This window comes from Centrocercus urophasianus, unplaced genomic scaffold (assembly GCF_019232065.1).
Source record: "Centrocercus urophasianus isolate 14NV4802_14NV808 unplaced genomic scaffold, USGS_Curo_1.0 seq_11, whole genome shotgun sequence".
Taxonomy (NCBI): Eukaryota; Metazoa; Chordata; class Aves; order Galliformes; family Phasianidae; genus Centrocercus; species Centrocercus urophasianus.
This window is the reverse complement of record NW_024884253.1, coordinates 41,093,937-41,116,303: the sequence shown is the minus strand read 5'-3', so window position 1 is coordinate 41,116,303 and position 22,367 is coordinate 41,093,937. Positions and strand designations below refer to the sequence as shown.

The window sequence follows — 22,367 nt, the reverse complement described above, 5'->3', positions numbered from 1 at the left end:
ATTGTCAATGATTTATAATTAGATGATTTTTTTAAACAGTAGCCAAGCAAGCATGCTCAGCCTTCTCATTATACTGCCCAAGTCCTAAAGAGACACTGTACTCCTTTGTGCTGCATGGCAGTGATCCCCGTCTGAACTTAGGGCATCTTGGACAAACTCCCAATTAAAAATAAAGTAGCCAAAAATGCAGGAGCTCCTCAAGGATAGTTTTCTTTGGCTTTGCAAGAGCTCATCATTGCACTTTAATTTGCCTGCGATTTCTGCAGCATGGTAGGGACGTAATAAAAACAGCTGGGAGCAAGCAGAAGTTCAGCTCTGCTCTCCAGCCAGGATGCCCGCTGGCTGCTCTCCGAGCTGCCTGGCTCGGCTCCCCACGCTGTCAGATGCAGAGCAGGCGCTAATTGATGCGCACTAATTGATGCTGGGGGGCTGCTCTCTGGATGGCAGCTCCAGCAGTGCCACCTCTCCAGTTCCACCTTGTAAAATCCAAGCGCCACTAATGACAGGGTAAGGCCTCTTCAAACACAGGCTGACCACATACACGCACAGAAATTGTAGGTGTTCAAGGGTAATTAGGCACATGCTTGATTTGGTTACGTTCTGTACAGCAAGAGTATCTGAGCAGTATGGGAATATCAACATGAGAAATGCAAGCAGGACTGCACCTTGTTTCTTCCCGACCAAGAACAATCCTAATCCTGAGTGCAATTAATTCTCATTGTTTCAGGGAAATCTGCACAAACTGAAAGGTACAAAAAGAACACCTTTGTTTTAAAAGAAAAAACAACACATAAGGGATAAGAGGGTAATGTCCCTTTGAAACTTTGATATCGTCTTAGGAATGCACAAAAAGAAGAAAGTACCTCCCGCAAAGAGGGAAAGCTGCTTTCAGTGAGCAGCATACAGAAATGACAGTGAAGGAAAACCCATCATGCTTCACTTTCCCCTTGAGGAATAATTTATCTTTGCCCACAGGCTATTCAGTCTCAAGATATTTTGTTCCATATTGACAGGAACACAAATGATATTTGACAATACAACCCATAAAGCGCACAACAGGGATGATCCGATCTCTGGACTGCCCTACATTCAGTTGCAATGGTATAGCAGCTTTGCTACTCATCTCCAGCCACATCCTGGGTTCAGTGATTGCAAAAACATACATGTAAAAAGTCACATTTTGTTTATTCATATAGAACCCTAATATCTCCCTGATTCACATGCACACCAATGCTTTCTATATTCTTCTCCTATGAATATAATGTAGAGTCATATCTGGAGACCAGGGTAGAAAAAAAGCCTGCCATAACAAAATGATAAATATCTCAGACATGATCACATAAATTAGCCAAGACACATTTTTATAGCTTCCTTTAGAGAGGAAAAGGGCTATTTTGACTTTTTACTAAATAGAAGCCTGAACAGGACTGTTAAGATAGAAAAAGAATGAATCTAATGAATGAATCTAATGTTCTAATAACTAATCTCTCAGCTAAGACAGAAATCAGTTTACACACACTGAATTCTTCTCCCAGCTAGTCACATTCCATAACAAGTGGGATGTCTTTGGGACAACCTCCCAAACAAGGATTACTAAAAGCTCACTCACCCTCTGTAAGTCAAGCAAGAATCTGGTGCCAGTTAAGAGGAAGCATTAGAAGAAAAACCTACCAAATCATGTTCAAGTCCTGCCAGCAAAACCCACTTCAACGAAGCTAAACCAACAGCATGTCAACATAAGAAAAAGAGTACAGGATGAGAGAGATCCCATGCTACCTGCATGGATACACGCCTCCTCTCTGCATCAGGGTCCAAAAACACCTGCTTACATTGCACAGCAACTAGCTGCGTGTAGAATTTCTGGTCTCAGTGTCCAACACGGCTGTCCCTGCCTGCTTCCTCACCTTTGGTGGCAAATTCAGCTATCACTCCTGGTACGCATACTGCCAAAGACCACATGCTGTCCGGTCTAAGAAACAAGTTCTTGATCCCCATCCCCAATTTCCTCATAGCCAGAGGTTCTTTTCACTTAGAGCAGAAAGAAGAATCATCTGTCTGGGAGCAACAGGACAGAAACAACAGCAGTGCACCAGAAACACTGAAGAGGCAGAAGGGAGGACTGTACTATTTCAACACAAGGGAGGATAAAAGAAAACCTGGAGATAGCACCATCTGCTATTGCTAGGTGGTCCTGGGTGTTTTACCTTCGAACACCCCTGGAAATACCTCTAGATAACCGGTGTTCTGTTCAGGTCCAACAGCACAATAGGAGGCTCAACAGCTGAGCAAAGGGCACAGACTCCCAGTAAGGCCAGCAGGAACAGCTTGGAAGTGACTGCCTAAGATACACACAGCTACCTTTCTCCGCTTGTACTTTCAGGTCAATCTTGGACATGCAGTCTCTTTTCAGGAAAGAGGCAATAAAGTTTTAAAGCAAACATTTTTAAAAGGCGAATTCATGTTGCGAGAAGATTCTCTGAGTCTGAGAAGCTGATCATTTCTTCAGTCTCTTTCTAGTGCGCTCTGGAGAAATCATCCTGTAAAAAGGCCAGCAGCACGCAACACTACAGCACCTCCACAAACACCTGACCCAAGACTGCACAACATGAATAGTTTAATTTACTGCTCTTATAATCCAGAGGAGCTATTCACTCTCCACCTGTAAGAGTTGAGAATATGTTCTTGAACTGCCCTTGAGAATGAGAGCTATTACACAGTTACGGGTCACTCCTTGTGGTTAACAGTACTTGCCCAGAAGATAGCAGGCAACTCTTTCAACCACTCTGGTTGATGACCCTTCAAATATCCTGTCCCTGAGAGGCACCTATTATGCACTGCTCAAACAGCAACCTAAAACCCAAGAAAAGAAACAAAAACAAGAGTGAGAGAACACATTCTTTTATCTTCTCCGAATTCTCAAGGCCTCACAACAAATCCCTACGCTATCCTTCAGAAGAAAATAGCTTATTCCTTTTTTTTTTTTTTTTTTCTCTCCATATCAGCAGTGCAAAAAACATCTTGTGAATAAACAGGTTAAGGCCACTGCTCCCTAGGCTCTCCAGTCAGTTACATACTCCTTCAACTGCCCCAGGTGCTCTAACATACAGAGAGGAGCCAAGGCCTCGCACAATATGCCCTTCCACAGCACCACACATGGGCCACTGCTGCTCATGCCACAGACTCAGGTCATCTTTGTTAAAACTGCTGCCCAGCAAGTTACCTTCTCACCCAGAACACACGGGAGTTTTGTCATGATCACAAAGACACAAAGCAGAGCAGAGCATGATGCATACAGCCCTGTCAGAGGGGCTTTTCAGTCCATCACTTCACCAAAAGCCACTCAGTGCCCTGCTCTAGGCAGGGACATCTCCCACCAGCTCAGGCTGCCCAGAGCCAATCCAACCTGGCCATGAACACCTCCAGGGATGGAGCATCCACAGATTCTCCGGGTAGCCTGTGCCAGTTTGGGAGCAGGGGATGAAAACAGGGAGACAATGCCAGAAGGGGAATTGACTCACATCCTCCCACACTGCAAAGCCTGGAGAGCAGAAAGCACAGGTCTTTGTTTACTCTTGTCTACAGCAAAACTCCTGACAGCGATTTGTGCACCATCTCACCTGCCACAATGAGGCTTGCTGTTTTTCACAGGCAAGTCACCATGGGTTCCTTTGCTGAGATCTCCCAAACCCACAACCCCAGCAGGTCCTAGGGCTCAGTGCAGGCCTGTGCCATGGCTCAAACCAGGGGCTGCTTGCATTTCACAAGGCTCAGACTCACTGCTCTCCACACAAGGGACCTGGTCTGGGAACCAGATGTCAGCCTTCTCATTCCTCCTTCAAACAAACCAAACACCAAGACAGAGCACAGGAGATGGCAGGCCTCCACGCTCAGCCCTCCCCAGCAGGGCCCCTCAGCCCCAGTCCCAATGGGGCCATGCCGGAGGCTCTGAGGCAGGGTAGCTCTGCAGGCTGGTGCTAGGCCTCAGCCTCCTGTGCCAGTGCACCGGCAAGGCCCCAGTGTTAGGAATTTTACGTTGATGTACACCAACACAAAGACCCCAAGGCAGACATGGCCCCGTTCTCAGCAGATGCACTCTTCAATGTGCTCACACAGAACAGAAATATAAAGTTGAGCTACGTCTTTAAGTTACGGTGTCAGTTGCTCAAATCAGCAGATGTGCCTCACAGATGAAGGCACGGTGAAGTACACCCCACAGATTTTTCATTCTACAAATGACATGAAGAAAACTGGCCGCAAACGTTACATGAAATTCATTCCAAAGGAGAAAACCACTCAGAGCACAAATTTCAGATTCAAAGTATTGACTCACTGAGTTTTAGGCAGGTTGCTCTTTGAGTCATACGCAATGCACACTAATATGATGCATACTTTCCTATAGGGGAGGAACTTAAGCTTCCCTAAACCAGCCGACTTGTTACTCCTAATGCCAAGAGGAAACACAGCAACACCCATGCCCTGTGCTGCTGACAAACCACTGCAGGAATGATGGGAACAAACTGCTCATGACATGCACAGAATCCTGGGGCATCACACCACGGTGTCCAACTCCTCCTGCACTGCTTCCTGGCACGCTCCCTTGGGTTGCCTTCACAGTGCTGTTACAGAGAGCACCAACCCATGCAGTCATTGCAGCAGGAACACCTAGTCCCAGAACAGCACCTACAAAGCTTAAGAAACAAAGCCCTTCTTTCTTACACATGTATCACTCATTCCTCAACACCACATTTTGCAACAAGAGCATGTGATTCACTGCACCTCTCTTCTAAGATCAAGAGTTTCATTGTTTAGGACAGCTTAATTTTTTTTGATTTTATCTACATCTTGTGCCATATCTAAAAGCTACACATAATTGAAGCTTAAAAAGCCAAGACACTAAGATTCCCCTAGGATTCTGCCCCTGTGGTTAAAATTGCAGATCTTGAATTCCAGTTATAAAAAGACAGATGTTGTTTCATCACCTAATACCTGAACTACAGAACTGCATAGGAAGTTTGCTCTGCTACATACATAGAAGCTTTGCCTAACAGAGTCAGAAATTTAGAAGCAGGAACCACAATCTAGAATTTCTACATCCTGCACAGTAGCAAGAAATCTGAACATTTATTAAGTGTGCAATAAATGAGGGGATGGTAATTACCTGCATCTTAGCTGCCCTATAGCAGCACTACCACGGCTCTAGTGTAGTGCAAACAGCACACAGGTCACAGAACACACAATATACACAAAACCACTGCAAAATATGAAAGTAGCTAAAAAAAAAAACAAATGGATTTTAGGTGTAAAGCAGGTACGCTGCTGAACTGTTATTTGTCTCATTTGAAGCCAGTGGTACTCCTGGGAGCAGGTGTTGCCAAGCTACTGGACTACATCTCCAGCAGGGCGCTGTAATCTTCACAGACACCGTTTGGTAGCTGCAGATTTTAAATGAATTAAAAGCTTTTTCACTAAAACGTTCCTGGAACACACCTCTGCCAACAGGGGAAAAAGAAAAACAATGACAAAAGACAACAACCAGTACCAGTGGTTAGCAACCTGTCAATTGTATCTTCATTTGATTATCTTGGTGGAAATACAGCAGACCATAAGGCAAAGGAGGAAACAAGAGAAAGCAAGATGTTTCTAATATTTTACTACAGTGGCAGAACATACAGAACAAGCAACTGGTATTTCAAAGTTGCTCAGCACCTAAGGAAGAAATCAAGCCATGTGGCTATAACATATTTCAGGATGGATAGGTTACAAAAAAAAAAAAAAAAAAAAAAAAATTTATTTTAGTCTACCTGCACAGCGCACAACAACTGTAACCTACCAACACAGCACACAGCAGCCAGCCATACCATGAGTGGGAGGTCAGATCACAGCATCTGCTCAAAGCCTCAGCACATCTGAAGTCCCTTTTCTGGTCTACTTGAAAGCCACGTCCCACCCCCACGTGATTCACACCCCCTCACACCAACAGCAGGCTACAGAGGAGCTCTGCAGCAGTTTCTTGAGAGGAAGAGGTCATTCAGGACAATCAAAGCAGGGGCAGCAGCACCCAGAATAAAAAGAACAAGATTCTTTGTAGTTTCCAAGCATTGTCTGGCCACACAGACAACCCGCATTTGTGGACTGACGCAATATGGAATTGTCATTATGTACACGGCCAAGATGTTCTCTCCAGTACGACAGTCTTTGATAAGCTGCAAGGGCGCTCGGTTTCAACTTATTTACAACTGGAATAAGCCCCACAGTAACGTGCTGCAGGAAACAACAGGCCACTGAGACTGCTGGAGCAGAAGGATGTCAAAGGGAAAGGCTGTAAAAAGGAGAGCGAAAAAGAGTACCTGAATACTTACAATAAATAAAATCTTTGCCCCAGGAGCAGTAGTAGCACAAACTCACTGTTCACCCCACCGCTGCTCTTCACTAGAGTTCTGCCAGGACTAAGGAATCACTTTTATAAAAAGATTGCTGCCTATTACATAGATCTTTCCTTCTTTCTGGCCACTATTTCTGTCATTTCACTTTAAAGTAACCACACATTTACAGAAAAGAATACCCTTCTGAGTCTTAATGGCTTGTAATGATCCTCCAGAAAAAGATCACTGTTGTTTTTACATAGCACACAGCAGGGAATCACTTCTCCACCAGCTGAGGACTTCCCCCAACCCAGCCAAGTGCCACATCTGATCTCTACAGCATATTTCCCTAAAACATTATTAGAGCACGCACAAATGTGCTCATCCCTTGCGGAAAAAAAAAAAAAGAAGTTGCACCAGAGGATCACATGCCCTCTTAATCCCAGAAACTTCAGTCTTCATACACAAGGCCTGGATTTCTGTGAACTCTTTGCAGCCAAACTGTGGGTCACAGCTCTCAGCTGGCAGCCTGCTTCTTGGCTGCACAGCAGCAGGGTGAAAGGGAGTCCCACCAAGCACAAGGGCAAGCAGTGAGCTTACACAGGAATGCTCGGCCTGAAGGTCAGCTCTATGCAAAACAGCATTTTCCAGATCTTAACCTGAATAGCACTTCTCTTTTACCCTCCAAAGTTATCCTAGAAAAACAATCACCAGGAAAGCAAAGTGTTGAAATAATCACACTCAGCATCACTGTACCTGTACAAATTAGGAGAAAACTGTCATGTTTTCAGTTTTTGCCTTCACTACTCTTTATCCAAAAACAGCCACCCCGAGCCTCTTTGTGCATCCGCCTGCATGTTCTCAGTCCAACTATGCACACCTCTAGCCATAAGGCTACAGCCAGGCTCAGACATGAGCCCTTTCTGCTGCAGGTTCCCAGTGCTAAGTACTCTTTCAGTAGCTTTGTGTTTGAGTTGCCCTCTGGAAACATTCAGGCTGGAAAAGCATTCTTCTCAGAGCAACACCATTTGCTCTACTTGTTCAGTCAACGTTAACAGTATTCACCAGGAAAATATTAAAACACAAAGCTGACTAAAGCAAACACACAGGCATTAGCCTTCTTCAAAATGGCCATCTCAAAAACTTAACTTGGCATACAAAAGGATAACTGGAACCCAACCAAACAGTCCTAGAATTTCACCTGAGAACTAGATACTAACAAAGTTATCATTTAAGGATAGATAAGGTAGGCACTGCTGCTTAACTGCTCCACCTTGATGCAGCGAGAGACTACCTCCTTCCAGCCCTCCTTTATCCCATGCCATCCAGAAAAATCCTCCCTTCTTGCAGAGGACCGAATTTAGTGCACATCAATATTTCATAACTTCATCCTGTCAAGAAATCAAACAGAAATACTTAAGGGCACTCTTCCAGGAGATGCACATCTTAACTCCAAGCATGAAACCACATTCATCATAGCCCTTCTCCCCCTTCCAAATACAAGGCCTGAAGGTGAGGCAGCAGTGAAAAACATGAGATCTTGTATGCATATAATGTAAGAGCATTACCCATGGTGCACTACCTCCATTAAAAAAATGCAGAAACAATGCAGCAAAGCTGGTCTCCTGTGAAGAAAATATACCTCCAGCATTTCAGCCCCCCTTTACCTCCTGGTGCTACACAAGAAATGAACTCCATCCCAGCACTTCACGATGATCAGATACCCAGCCTGAAAAACAATCAGCTGCTAGGACAGAGCAGCCAGCCATGAAGACACAGGATCACTGAACGCCTTGGTTTGGAAGAGACCTCAAAGATCATACTGGTCTAACCCCCTTTGCTATAGGCAGGGCTGTCCCCCACCAGCTCAAGCTGCCCAGGGCCCCATCCAATCTGACCTGAACAACTCCAAGGATGGGGCATGCACTGTTTCTCTGGACATCCAGTGCCAGTACCTCACCCACTTCTGAGAAAAGAATTTCCTCCTAACATCTAATCTAACTCTCCCCTCTTTTAGTTTAAAACTGCCTCCTCTTTTCCTATCAAGTCAGAAGGTGCCTGAAGACAGATAATACCATGTGCAGTGCATGCAGCTCCCACCAACCTCAACAGGAGCTCAGCTCTTCAGGAACAGAACAGGCCACTTCCACACCATTACTGCTCCAATGTGCTGGTGACTACCTGCAAGCTGTACCTTCAGAGACGTGGAGATGAGAGCTTTACCCTAACCTGCCTTAGGCAGTGGCATAGGATTACACACATTTGGAACAGATTTTGCACTTCCTTCAGAACCACATCAAGAAATTCTGACAGAGCTCTACTTGGCAGCTTTGCAGGACAAAGACAGGCACACAAGGCAAGCTCCCAGGACAAGAGTTGCTCAAGTTACCTGTCAACACACTGCATGTTCCCTGCTTATCTCCTCAGGACACCATGCACTGATTCATGACTCTTGTTCCTCTTGATGCAAGACAGCTTCCCTTGAAGATAGGAAAAGCATCCTCTTCGTACCACTGAGACCGGCGTCTGAGTTCTTTATAAAATATTGATCTGTCTGCCATCTGCAGTCCCTTAAGTTAAAAGGTACATCTGCACGATGAGGGAAGGCAGGCCTGAGAGCCTTTGTCTGTTCCCTGCGCAGCTGCCTCTGTCTGGGCATCCCAGGACATGGTCACACAGAGCCCAGGACTGCCCACGTCCACCTACGTAGTGATGTGCTTCAGGTGTGAGCAGGCGACAAGCAGCCCTTGAAAAAAGCCATCAGTACTTCTGTCTCTGCAACGTTCTTCTCACCTGGTCTGGCACAAGACACCCCCCAGAAAACACCCAGAGAAGGGGAGGAGGGGAAAAGATTGCTCACCTCCGAACATCCACAGAGCTCTCTCATCTCCCTCCAGAGGGAGCAATTCTAAAGGGAGCAGAGAGGCTGAGAAGGAGCCTGACATACAGAGAAGGAAATCAGTAAGTCATCAATACATGTGCCCTGTTAGAGCCTGAACCGCTGCCAGGAATTGCAAGTGAATTGACAGCCTTAAGTGCAGTGACTGGAGGCCATCTTGGCTGCTTCAGGGACAGGAGGTACTACCACAGGAGGAACTCCTTCACACAGCAGCTTTACCATTATTGCAGGACAACATCGGTTTGGCAGCACGAAGAACAGCCAGCTGCAGCTAAAATGGCAGAGCAGCTTTCACCAGCCTGCTCCAGCATGGCAGCTCTGGGCAAAGGCTGGGAAGCGTGCCGCACAACCAAGGGACAAAGTCAAAAAGCCCTGGCTAGGATTGCTGCAGGGTTATGGGAGCTGCAGTTAAGCAATAACCCAGTCCCAGTCCTGCCTAGCACACGGGGAGTCACAGCACACAGCACTCACGCTCCTTTCTCACTTTTCAAACCAACAGAAAACTTTGTGAGAGCTCCGATCTGTTCCAGCAAGCAACTACAAGGCCACTTCATATACTAACAAAACGCACAGCCCAGACACGTTTCCAAATTTTGAGTTATCCTCTGCATTCCGTCAGGGATGGGAAAGCAGGACGGTTTCAGGGAGCCACGATGCAACGCCATCGCGAAGCAGCAGTGCGAGCCTCCGGAGAAACCCCTGCGCTGCCCAAGCACCGAGCGCTGCCTCCTCAGCGGGCACCGCCGCCACCCAGGCTGGCTCCTCATCCCCTGGGCTGGAGGCACACGCACACCGATTGGTGCAGGTGGGCGCCCAACGGAACAGCAGTACGAAGTTGTCCGGGAGCAGGCACCTCGCGTCACCCCTGGTTCTCACAGCTCCGCCGCTTTCCTAGCAAGCTGTGACAGGCGACGAGCCCGGCTCCGCCGTGCAATATTCCCCCTCCTCGGCCCTGCTGCAGCATCGCGCCACCGCACCGGCTCTCCTCTCACACCGCTCTAACCTGGGCTGGCGGCGAGCAGCCTCCCGCACCCCGTCACGCTTCGCTCAGTCGCGAGCCCGAGCCCCGCGGCACTGCCGACACCGGAGCCCCGGGGCCTCGCGGCCGCCCCCTGCACGGCTGAGAGCGGCCCGACCCCCGCGCGGCCCCGCCGCCCGCCCCACGCACCGCTGTCCAGCCGGGCGATCTGCGGGAGGCGGTAGGTGCTGACGAGCAGGTCCAGAGGGACGGCCACCGCGCTCCACTTCACGTCCTTCAGGCTGAAGCCCAGCGAGGAGCCGGGGTCCATCTTCCCGCCTGGCCCGGGCAGGGCAGCGGCGCGGAGGGAAGGGAACCGGGCGGGCAGCGCAGGCGGGGGTCGCTCCCACCCGGCGGGACGGCGGCGTAAGGGAGGGAAAGGGAGAGGGAGGGAGGGAAGCGGGGAGGCAGCTCGCCGCGCTCAGCGCCGGCTACCGCCGCGGGACATGCTGGGCTAAGCAGAGGGGGAGGCCCGCCGAGCGGCCGACGCTGCTCCCGCCGCCCCACGGCACCGGCTGGGGCCGCCCGCCGCCGCGCCTGGCCCAGGAAGCGCCATCCCAGCACTGACTAATCAACAGGGTGCGAGCAACGCCTGCGCAGCTGCCGCTCCTCCCCGCTCCGAAAAGGAAAGTGCCGGGCTGCCCGCCCGGCGGGGCGCGCCGCCGCCCGGCCCGGCCCTCTCACTCCACCCTCCGACCGCTCGCCCGACGTGCAGGGGCGGGGCGGCCGCCTCGGGCTGCAGGTGGGCGCGGGCGCTGGGCGACCCCGCACCTGGAACTGCCGCCCAGAGCCGTGGGGCGGTAAGGCTGCGGGTTCGGGGCTCGCGTCAGGCACAGAGCTAACACCAGACCGCGGGGCTCTGCGTGTGCGTTTATGCTTCGTTATCAGTCCGCCTGTTTAGCGTAGCGAAGTTCCATCCTACATTAAAAAACAAACAAACAAACAAAATTAATTATGTACTAACTTTATTATTTTATTTTTCACTCATCAACCACAAGTGGAGTTTCAAGAGTGGAGAGCAGTACACAGGCACTGGAAGAAGATCTCTGGTGTATTTATACTGCTGTCACTGCAGGCATAGGTATTGTGTACCCTATTCAGTTCTCGTAACAAAACTGAAAATCAGCTGCTCGTTCTCCTTTCTCAATGCTCTCTGTGCTTGAGCCCCTCATAAGAAGTACACTGAGGCCCCAGAGTGCATCCAGAGAAGGGTAATGAGTCTGTGAGGGGTCTGGAGCACAAGTGTGATGGGGAGCAGCTGAGAGAACCGGGACTGCTCAGTCAGGAGGCTCAGAGGAAACCTTATTGCTCCTTATAGCCCCCTGAAAAGAGGTTGCGGGAACTGGGAGTCAGCCTCTTCTCCCAGGTTAACAGTGATAGGACAAGAGGTGATGGCCTTAAGTTGCACAAGGGGAGGTTCAAGCTGGATATCAGGAAAAATTTCTTCTCCAAAAGAGTGCTGAAGCACTGGCATAGGATCCCCAGGCAGGTGGTGCAGTTACTGTCCCTGCAGGTGTTCACAAACTGTGTGGACGTGGCACTGAGAGCCGTGGTTAGTGGGCATGGTGGGAATGACGGTTGGTCTAGGTGATATTAGTGGTCTTTTCCAACATTAATGATTCTGTGATGCAGTGAAGTCTTGTGTGATCTCGACAAGGTCAAACTGGGTGTTAGGAAAAGGTTTTTCACCAGAGAGTGATCAGGCAGTGGAACAGGCTCCCCAGGGCTATGGCACCGAGCTGCCAGAGTTCAAGGAGTGCTGCACAACACACTCAAAGGGTTTGGATTTGGGTGGTTCTGCGTGGAACCAGGGGTTGGACTTAGTGATCCATGTGGATCCCTCCCAACTCTGGATACTTTTTGATAAAACAAAATGTTTTTCTACCCCCCATAGCTCCTTATCTGCCTGCAGCCCCCACACCCCTCGCTCTTCCTGTCCTGTATCAGGCCCAGCCATAGCTGTGTGCTATGTGGCTGCTGCCAGCAGTACTACAAGAACAAGGAGAGCTGAGACAGATCCGCTCTTGTTCTGCTTAGCTGCAGACAGACTTGTCCATGCTCTAAGATGAAATGACCACTATGGAAGCCAGAGGGAGTGAACAAACTCAAGTTAACTTGCTTTAAAGGGGTCTGGGTAGGGGTTTCCCACCCCTATGAAAGTCCTTCATTCTCTGAACTCGGTCCTGGTGATGTTAGATTCCACTTACTGGAATTGCTAGATTCACAAATGTGAGACAATGGATTTTATTTTTTTTTCAAAGTAGCTTCCTTTTTATGAAGTTTGCAGAACGCTTTGAACTACTTCAGTGAATTAAGCTATTGAAGTGCAAAGTGATATAATAGCTAAAAGCACTGCTGTCAAAATATGGAAAGCCAAAGTATGGTTTTAACTTGCTTAGTTTTGCAAAGGTTTTTATGCGTGAGGCGAAGCAGATCAGGTCAGACTGGGATTCACTGAGACCAGGAGCACGGGTCTGTCAAGAAGTGGCTTTAAAAGCAACCTACGTTAATTTCAGGACAGACACAGCCTCACCTCACAGGCTTCTCTCAGACATCACACAGCACTGCTGATTGGGCAGAAACATTTCTCCCACAGAATCACAGAACCGTAGAGACCTCTGGGTATCATGAAGTCCAACCTCCTGCTAAAGCAGGTTCCCTACAATAGGTTGCCCCTTGGTTACTGCTAATTTTTCTTTACAGATTACTTTCTCCTTCAGTTTTAGGTGTGTCATACATCTATTAAGCCTGTCTTCATATACAGCCATGCCAGTGTCATCTTCCATCAGTAGAAACCCAACTTCTTGTTACCCATTCCACTGGAACAGGATGCATATTTTTAAATGCAACTTAGAGATACCATTTAAATTTAATTTAGTTATTTACAAGCAAAAATAAATTGTAAAGCCTATTATTATTTAACTGTTCTACTGGAGCTCTAAAATTGACTTTGTAATATGTCCTACCTGTACTGCAGCTGAACCTTCTTGAAGTATGTTTTACTACTGCATACAAAGTATTCAAATCACTAGAACATAGAATCTCACAACTCTTTCTTGTGTTAACTGTACCTTATGCATAATTAACACTTCAGATATAACCATTTCTCTGATGTTTAGCAATGCCTCAGTCATTCAGTGATCTCTTACCCAAGTCTCCTGCTGGTGCTGCAAAATACTAACAAAGCCGCCAGATCTTTAGAGAAATGAATGTTGTCACATCTGCTCCAGGACTGGGGCCTCAGTTATGCTGTATCACAGTTTTTGTGCATGTACCTTCCAGGCAGCAGAGACTTTTTTTTTCTTCTATGTATGTATGGAAAATTGTAGCCACAAAGCCACATGGAGTGGCAAAAGGGACTCAATAACTCCAAAACCTATTCTTCAAAGCATTCTGAACTGACTGGATCTCATGTTGATTTCTTAACATATTCATGTACCAGGAAGAAAAAAAAAAAACAAACAAACAACACAGTATTTATTCAATTGCCAAAAAAATGATTTTTAAAGCATTTAGGGTGATCATCAGTTCATATCTACACAAACGATGGAAATGGAGCTGTATTAAACAAACTAAGTTTAACGTGAATCTTCTAGCTTGCTTTATACTGTAGAAAGCATACACTAAATGGATTTCCAAGCCTCATTCTGTAAGATTCGTGTGAAGCCATTTATGTCAGCATTTCTTTCATCACCTATGAAATGGCATTCCTTCTTCCCTCATGACTTTCCCCTTTATCAAAGGCCCGATTAGCTGAATTTACAGGTATGGTGGAAAACAATAGGAGATGCTTTGGTCATTTCAGAATCAGATGCTAAATGCCAACCTTTCTCTGAGGTGAGCGGGGAGCTCAAAGAGAACAACATTTGATATAGTTGACAACTGTGAATCTCTTGTTTTGAAAGAGAATGCTATTCCTGCTCTATTGATAAAAATCTTTCCTCATGCAAAGTATTCTGAAGAGATTTGAGCAACCTGATACATTTGTTGTTGTTTGGGAACGTAAATATTTCACCTCCCTAAGATGAGCCAGTGACCGGATAGCACCTAAGCCAATGTAACAGAAAACCCAGTAAAATTAAATGACGTATGGAAGGAATTCCTATTATACAGAGAAACAACAAAACCCCTACTGCCCAACCTGGCCCTCTTTTATTGATTTATATTCATTGTTGGGAAGAGGATGAAGAACCAAATAGAGACACAAACTCCAAGAACCAGTAGCAAAACTTGTGTGAGTTCAGGTCAGCTTAAAGTTCAGAACTGCTGAAGGCAGAACGGCAGAATTTGGTCAGTACAGAAGATGGCAAGGAAGTGAACTAACTCGGCTGGATCATGAGATTTTTCAATGACATGAAAGAAAACAGAAAGCAGGTCAAATTACTGAATTATGAATAAACATGTTAAACAACTGGAATTAAAAGATAACAAGGAAGCTGGAAGAAAAAGTGCAGTGAGAAGACCAAGGAAATAACTGGTCTGTTATTCTACAGAGGGAGACATCTATTTAATTATCACATAATCACTGATGACACTGAGACACCCTAATGTCTTAAACCTTTGTCTTCAGTTAAAGGCAGATGTGATTTTACTACTAGCACCACTGACAAAGGACTAACAGCTTAAGCAGAAGAATGAAGAAATATCATGGAAAATACTTGTATAAATAAAAGATTTTTGATAGAGTGGATATGATGAAATTCCCAGAGGGTACAAGCCGTGTTAGAGCTGCAAACGATTAACACCAAGGATAAATACAGAATGAGTGAGATTCCACAAAACTGGAAAAGGAAAAAATGTGGAAAGGAAAAAGCACTACAAGCTGATTCTCTTTATTTCTACTCTTAAAAAAATCCTGGTTTCATAGAATCATAGAATTGCTCTGGTCGGAAAAGACATTAAAGATCATCAAGTCCAACCACAACCTAACCAGAACTACCCTAACTCTAACAACCCTCTGCTAAATCATGTCCCTGAGCCACATCCAAACGGTTTTTAAACATACCCAGGGATGGTGACTTAACCACCTCCCTGGGCAGCCTATTCCAGTGCTTAGCAACCCTTTCTGTAAAGAAGTGTTTCCTGATATCCAACCTAAACTTACCCTGGTGGAACTTGAGGCCATTTCCCCTCATCCTGTCACCTGCCACCAGTGAGAAGAGACCAGCCCTGCTCTTGCTGTAAGCACCTTTCAGATATTGGAAGAGAGCAATAAGGTCTCCCCTCAGCCTCCTTTTCCCCAGAAAATTTGAAAAAAAATTGAACAGGCAATCCAACCATTTTTAAGCATATTGAAAGTAAATACATGAGAAGTAACAGCATGGGTTTGTCAGTAACAACCAACACCAGATCAACCTAGATCACTTCTAGCAGATGGTAACAGGCTTTGTGAATAGGCTGGAAAAAGGGAGGGTCATAGGGTTGCATTTAAGTTGCTCTTAACTGAAAGGAAAAAATAAGGTCTAGAGAAGTATACAGCATTAGTGCATAATTATACTGAAATATTTGGTACTCCCAAGTTGAAAGGATGTATTGACTGCGACTTCACTGAGATCTGTCTTGAATCCAGAGCTATTTGATATTTCCATCAACATCTTGGATGACTAAACAGAATACACTTATTCACATGCAAAGGCTTTATATACAGGCAAAGGTTCCTGCTATGCTGGAGCGCAGCATGACAATTGAGAAGGATGCTGACATATTGGAAAAGATGAAATGACACTAAATAAGGAGAAACAGAAAGTTCTACATACACAGAGGAATAATCCACTGCACAAATAAGTGCCAGGACAGAAAACAATTACTTAGAGGAGAGATTACACATCACACACGCTAAACAGTTAGAAACGTTAAGCTATCTTACATTATGCTGATACTGGAATGCATAAGTAGGGAGATCTTCGGTAAGATAATGAAAAAAAAATCAGTTTAACCTCACCAGCTGTGGTTATTTAAACTGGAGTAGTCTGGTAACTTCTCAGTTCTACACTCCAGGATAGCTGAGAAGCAACTCAAAAATAAGAAGCAGCGCACTGAAAATGGCAAAAAAAGAGTTCTCTGGCCTAAAAAAAGGAGGACACAGAAAGGTATGTACGTACATAAAGAGGAAAGAGAAAACCTGCTTTCCATGTACAGCAGTTAGGCGAGGTTATTAGGAAACTTCCTGCCTGCAAAACCAGTTCAGTAAGGATTGTACATTACTCAGGGAGACATTGAAATCCCCTCCTTCACCGCAGGTCTTTAAACATCTTCCTGGAATACAGCAGGGACAGCTGATCTGAGAAAGATAAGAGGAGGAACTAGACAGCCTTTCAAAATCGCTTCCAGCACTATTTTCTTCATCTGCCATGGCTGTAATTAAGGCAGGGATTATCCTTTGTTCTTTAAGATTGTGCTCTAAATGCTGGTTTAAATGACTGGCTAGGAGAGTAGTCTCAGGATCAGCTGTAAATAAGTCAACCTTCTTGTCTTCCACTCCCCTTTTGCAAGCACACTGAATAACTGGTGGCACAGTAACCTGAAAGAACGCTCTGGCATATTTGGTCCCACATCCTTCAGAAAGTACCTGAGAGCTGAGGTCACTGTCTCAACACTAAATATGATTGAAAAGACAAGCTGAAGAAAGACTTCAGAAAGGAAGCAGGCCCACTTCACATAATGGCATTCCAAAACACTAAGCCAATGGAGTTCATTATTCTGGATAGCTTACCACACAGTCTTGCACAGTACTATTAGTACTACTATTCTTCTGCAAATGGTGGTAGAATGACTAAATTTAATAATCAAGAACCACATCTCCCAGTCAAAACAAAAAAGACAATATAACCACAACAATTCCCAGCTTGCATTTGTTTTCTGTGTGTCCTGCTTGCTTCTAACTGAAGAAAAAGAAAATTGCATCTTTATTCTGCTCTCATTCAAATTTAACTAAAATGTGATATCCTCCCCTGAAATTAAAGCTATTATGTATCAATATAAAACAGATCCAAATGAGCAGAGTCAGATCCCTAATGTATTTATACTCTAAGAAAATAATATAAATCAAATAAACACTGCATACATTTTTAACACAGTAATCATTTACGACAAAAAGAACTCTTGGAAATGCAGGTATGATGCTAAACCCCAATGTGAATGTTTGTATGGAACAATAAGGCTATATGAGCACGGTAATTATTACTGAATGCACTCTATTGTTTTATGTTTTCTACTTTCTAAGGGAGGCTCAGCAACCCACAGATACTGTGGTGTATGGTATATTCTTCTATCTCAGCCATCATCTCTGCAACTTCCCTGTTCAAAAGTTTTCCAGTAAGACATACATTTCTGAAATGGATATCAAAGAAACAAAACCAAAAATCTGCAGAAAATCATCTTACAGGACTACACTGAGCATAAGCTGATTAAACATATGTTATCTCGTGGACAGTGTAAATGATTTCATGTATTGAAAGGTTGCCTGTGTGATGCCAATGTTCATGAAAATTAAAAATCTAATACAAATAGCACAAAAAATGTTAAAGTACATGTTTTTAATACGAGAAAAATAGTACATTTAGATTTCACCTGTGCAACCATTTGTATGCAAATGATTCAAACATCAGATGATTGTTTTAAATTCACATTAAAAATAAAAAAATATAAACATGTCAAAATATTTGCCAGCAACATTTCTGTAATAAAAAGGATGCCTAAATTCTGTGCTTTGGGATTACAGACTCCCTTTTAATTTTTTTTTTATGTTCCCTTGTAATAGTTAATATTCTCTGAAGAGGAAATGAAATAATAAACAATATTTCAGAATGCACAGCAGGTTCTCTTCTTACTTTCATTTAGATCCACAACATCTAAGTCATATAATACCCAGGACTTCTGTAAAACAAATAAAAGCAAACATTTAATTAAGATAACTGGAAAGCAGTAGTTGAAAAACTTGAATTTTCACATATTTTAATATGTAAAAGACCTGATGAAGCCACTAGATACACTTTCCCTTTACATATTTAAATAAGAGATTAGAGTTTTCTAATAAATTAAAGGGAGACTGATGCTCCCACAAGTTACAGCTTGGTGTATTTACATTCTACAGGTGCCTCAAACATCTCTTCTAACTCTGAAGGTGGCAGAGGATGTAATGTCTTCTGAGGAGACACTAGAAACCATCATGTAAATACTTATATGAATTGGTCAAGATATACCAGTTCTTCTGTTGACTGAACTAATTTTCACAGATTTGTTATTAATTACCTTAATCTTTGAAGTATTAGGCATGAGATGCAAAGATCTAGTTGAAATAAATAGAGAAATACAGGTCAAGAGTACCCATTAGAAAAAGGCATAAACTATTACTTGATAAAAAATATATTGCATTTTGTGAAATTCACTACAGTTGCTGTATTTTCTTAAATCCATTACAAAAAAAAAAAAAAAAAACACAAAAAAACACAAACATAAATAGTCTCAAATGGAAGCAACTCAGTCTTTATCACAATAGAATTATCATAGCAGCTCTCTGTCCTGGTAAAACATTTATTTGCAGATTGCAAAAGCAGATTTAAAAACTAAAATCAGCAAAACCAGAACTCTTCCTTTCGGCAATAAACACAACTAGATAATTACTGCTGCTGACCAGAGAAATAATCAAAACCAGTTGTGCAATACAGTGCTAGTAAATGTTGCATCTTTGAACTCTAAAAATATGAACATCGAAACCTGAACTCAAACACAATGACATAAAGATTCATTGTCCCCCGCCTTGGAAAAAAAAAAAGTCTGAACTCTACTTGCCATTCTTGTGTATCCCTCTTGGTAGGTTAACCAAGTATGCAGTGATATACAGAAAAGTGAGTGCAACCACTGGAATCACCACATTCCTCTCTCAACCCAAACCCAACAGTCATAAACTACCACTTCTCACAATACAGAGAAGCTTCCAGAAAGGACAGCTGTCCCAGCTGGAATCTGCGATATCCAAAATGCAGGGAAAAAAGGGGGGAAGAAGAAAGTGGCATAATGTAGTCCAATGCTAGTCATTATTTAAAATCCAGTAATTACACAGAATCACAGAATCACAGAATTATCTGACTATATTCAGAAAGGTTCAGCTAAAATTACTTAGATGAATCTAAATGCGGGGAAAATAAATGTTTTCTAATGTTAAAGTAAGTCTTATGCCCCTTCAGTTCTTCACACGACCTAAAATTCTGGAGAAGATGCATGAAATCATTTTTTTCCTGCTTTGTAAGACGCTTGAATACAAGTAGCTGCCATTAGAACTTGTGCTACATGGAGACAGTATTTTATGGTCTTTGAGCAGTGACTGTAAATACAAAGCATGATATCCTTTCCAAAAAAATCAAACCAAACATAACCCTTTGTCACTTCAAGAACGTGACGTCACTCTGGTTCAGAGATAAGACACTGAGGAAAAAAAAATCCGGAAGATAATGGTGCAAAAAGAAATTCAGAATGCACTTTTGTTGAGACCAAGAAGCAATACTGAGCGCTGATTACCGCAGACATAAGCTGAGGAGCTTGCATTTCACATCTGCTTTTTCTTAAGAAAAAAAATATCAGTTCAAGTAGTAAGAGTGTTACAGAAAAATATAGAAAAAATTCTGAAACAATTTCTGAATTCATGATGAATTTATTTAACTTTAAAGGAAAGAGACAATTTTAAAGTGTTACAGGTTATAAGTAATTTCAAAGAATCATAGAACGATTTGAGTTGGAAGGGACCTCTAAGATCATCTAGTTCCAACCCCCTGCTATAAGCAGGGCTACCTCCCTGTAGATCAGGTTGCTCAAAGCCTCATCCAGTCTAGCCTTGAATGTTTTCATTTAATGCTTTCAGTTAAAGGACAATAAGTTGTGTATTCCTTGAATGCTTATGATTTTTATTTGCAAATATTTTACTGCAGAATAGTGCTTTTAGGCAGCCAGTAAACCACTCCTGTATAGATACAGCAAGGATCCTTAGCACTATAGGTGATTAATAACGGCAAAACCTACTTGACAACAAAGTTGTTCATACTGTCTGTAAAATCATTACCTGCTAGTACTTAACAACAAATTACCTGGGACAGAAAGACAAGAACTATCTCTCCACAAATAAAGAATAGGTAATCGTTTGTTTTAATAGGCACGTAAATGTTGAAGACTTAAAATATCACTTCAGTTTGATTAGCCTTTCGTACAGGTTCTTCATCAGGCAGATAAGGGCTTGGGATTCATTTAAGCAGATGTGCTTTGCACACATTTAAGTGCATAATCACAACCTGAAGAGATGCTACGAGTCCTGCATGAAGAGCTGAAGCAATGAGTGCAATCCCACATAGTGCTGTGAAGGAGCCCTGAAGAGCTGCAGCACTTTCCTCACATGAAATTAAAGAGGGGAAGTATGCAAATTTTGCCCATCTCAGAGAACAAGGCAGGCAACATTCCACGCTCAGGGCTCTCTCCTAGCTCACATTTCAGCTCAGTCTAAGAAACTCTTCCCTTGCAAGGCATCCAACAAACAAAACAGCAGAAAGGTGAAAGGAACCAAAGTGGTATGAAGCTCAATTTTTCACTTCAGCATCATGGACAAAGTGAAATCTTGAAAATAAAGCTGAAGAAATAGATGCTATTCTACCCAGTAGTGATTCTAGTAAGACATTGCAATCTACTGCTAAAATACTAGTTCAGCACAGCAGACTGTCTCACCAAATAGACAGGCATCTGTTTAAGCATTCTAAGCTCCCTGCAGAATCAGTGGAGAAAATCAGATAGGATCAGCTACTCCCCACAGCCATCTGGTCTCATCACCAGCTCTAAGGCAGAAGTTGTGTCACTATCTTACAATAGATACCCAACTTGTAGATAGACTGTGATGACTGGTATCCCTCTAATTATTATTTTTTAACCAGGTGAATAAAGCTAAGTTTGTATACAAAGAGAAATAGAATCAGAAAATAAGGGAAGTTCTTTGAATGGTTTCTAACGTAATAAATTCATACAGCTCAATTAAGATCAGCAGCCTGGTCCTTGCTGGAAATCTTTTCAGATTAGCAGTATTAAGCCAAGCTGGATTTACCTACTGTGGCACCAGTTCTCAGTATTTTTATATATTTTGGAGACACAGTTCACCACTGGTTTGGTAGAATTTTTCTCTATACATTTAAATGCCCCACCCAGAGTGGAGGCAAACCCAGAGTGCCTGCTGGAAAGCTACCGGTTTTAGAGAAATAACCAGAAGAGACTGTAACTGAAGCTACTACTTCTTATAACTTCTCTAAACTCTGGGGAATGTATCCTCTCTAAATACAAAATTATTGTGGTTAATGACTGCAGTCTTTCTGTTTATATTTAATAGTGATGGTTGACAAAGTTCAGCTGGCAGAGGACCTTGTGTGATGAATATCAAGGGACTTCCGCACCTGCACCGCCAGAAGACAACAGCTCAATTATTAAGATCACTCCTACAATTTCCTTGCGTCCTACTTTCTCTGTATTCTGTAATACTAGGCTTGAAATTGTTCAAAATACAAGCCAGTCCTTTCCCAACAAGGCACAAGCAGTATCAGATTGTTAGCAGGGAAGGTGATAACTTCTGGGGCAGTGATAGGAGTAGGAGAGGATTAAGAGAAGACAACACTGCTGCAAAACACCTTCTTCAATAGATAGGAATGGAAGTCTTTGTTCCCAAAACCTGCTATTCCACAATGTTTAAGACATCTAACCCACTAACAAAGCACGGGTCTCTATCTCCCTCTCCTGTTAATAACATGTGACTATGACAACATTGTACTGCAGTTTTTCTACAAACTTAAGAAAAAAACTATGCTTTAAAAAACTCCAACACTACTGATCATTTGATTAAAGTCAGGATCAAAGTCAAGGTTGAAAGAGCTGGGCTTGCTTAGCTTAAAGAAGAGAAGGCTCTGGGGAGACCTCATTGCAGCCTTCTAGTACTTGAAGGGAGCACATACACAGGGGGGAGAACGGCTGTTTACGAGGGTGGATATTGATAGGACAAGGGGAATGTTTTTAAACTGAGACAAGGGAGGTTTAGTTTAGATATTAGGAGGAAGCTTTTCACACAGAG

At 43.8% G+C, this 22,367-nt stretch overlaps 2 protein-coding genes across 4 annotated transcripts in view; both read right to left on the bottom strand.

The window, feature by feature from the left end:
- GAREM1 (GRB2 associated regulator of MAPK1 subtype 1) overlaps positions 1-10,603 on the bottom strand; it is a 95,640-nt gene extending 85,037 nt beyond the window's left edge. For both annotated transcript variants that reach the window (XM_042839970.1, XM_042839971.1), the window contains exon 1: positions 10,430-10,603. In XM_042839970.1, coding sequence (XP_042695904.1) covers positions 10,430-10,550 — 121 coding nt within the window. In that variant the 5' untranslated portion in view covers positions 10,551-10,603. The remainder of the gene's footprint in view (positions 1-10,429) is intronic.
- Positions 10,604-17,794: 7,191 nt separating this feature from the next.
- LOC122155242 (ras-related protein Rab-10-like) overlaps positions 17,795-22,367 on the bottom strand; it is a 30,481-nt gene continuing 25,908 nt past the window's right edge. For both annotated transcript variants that reach the window (XM_042809066.1, XM_042809067.1), the window contains one exon: positions 17,795-18,154. In XM_042809066.1, coding sequence (XP_042665000.1) covers positions 18,080-18,154 — 75 coding nt within the window. In that variant the 3' untranslated portion in view covers positions 17,795-18,079. The remainder of the gene's footprint in view (positions 18,155-22,367) is intronic.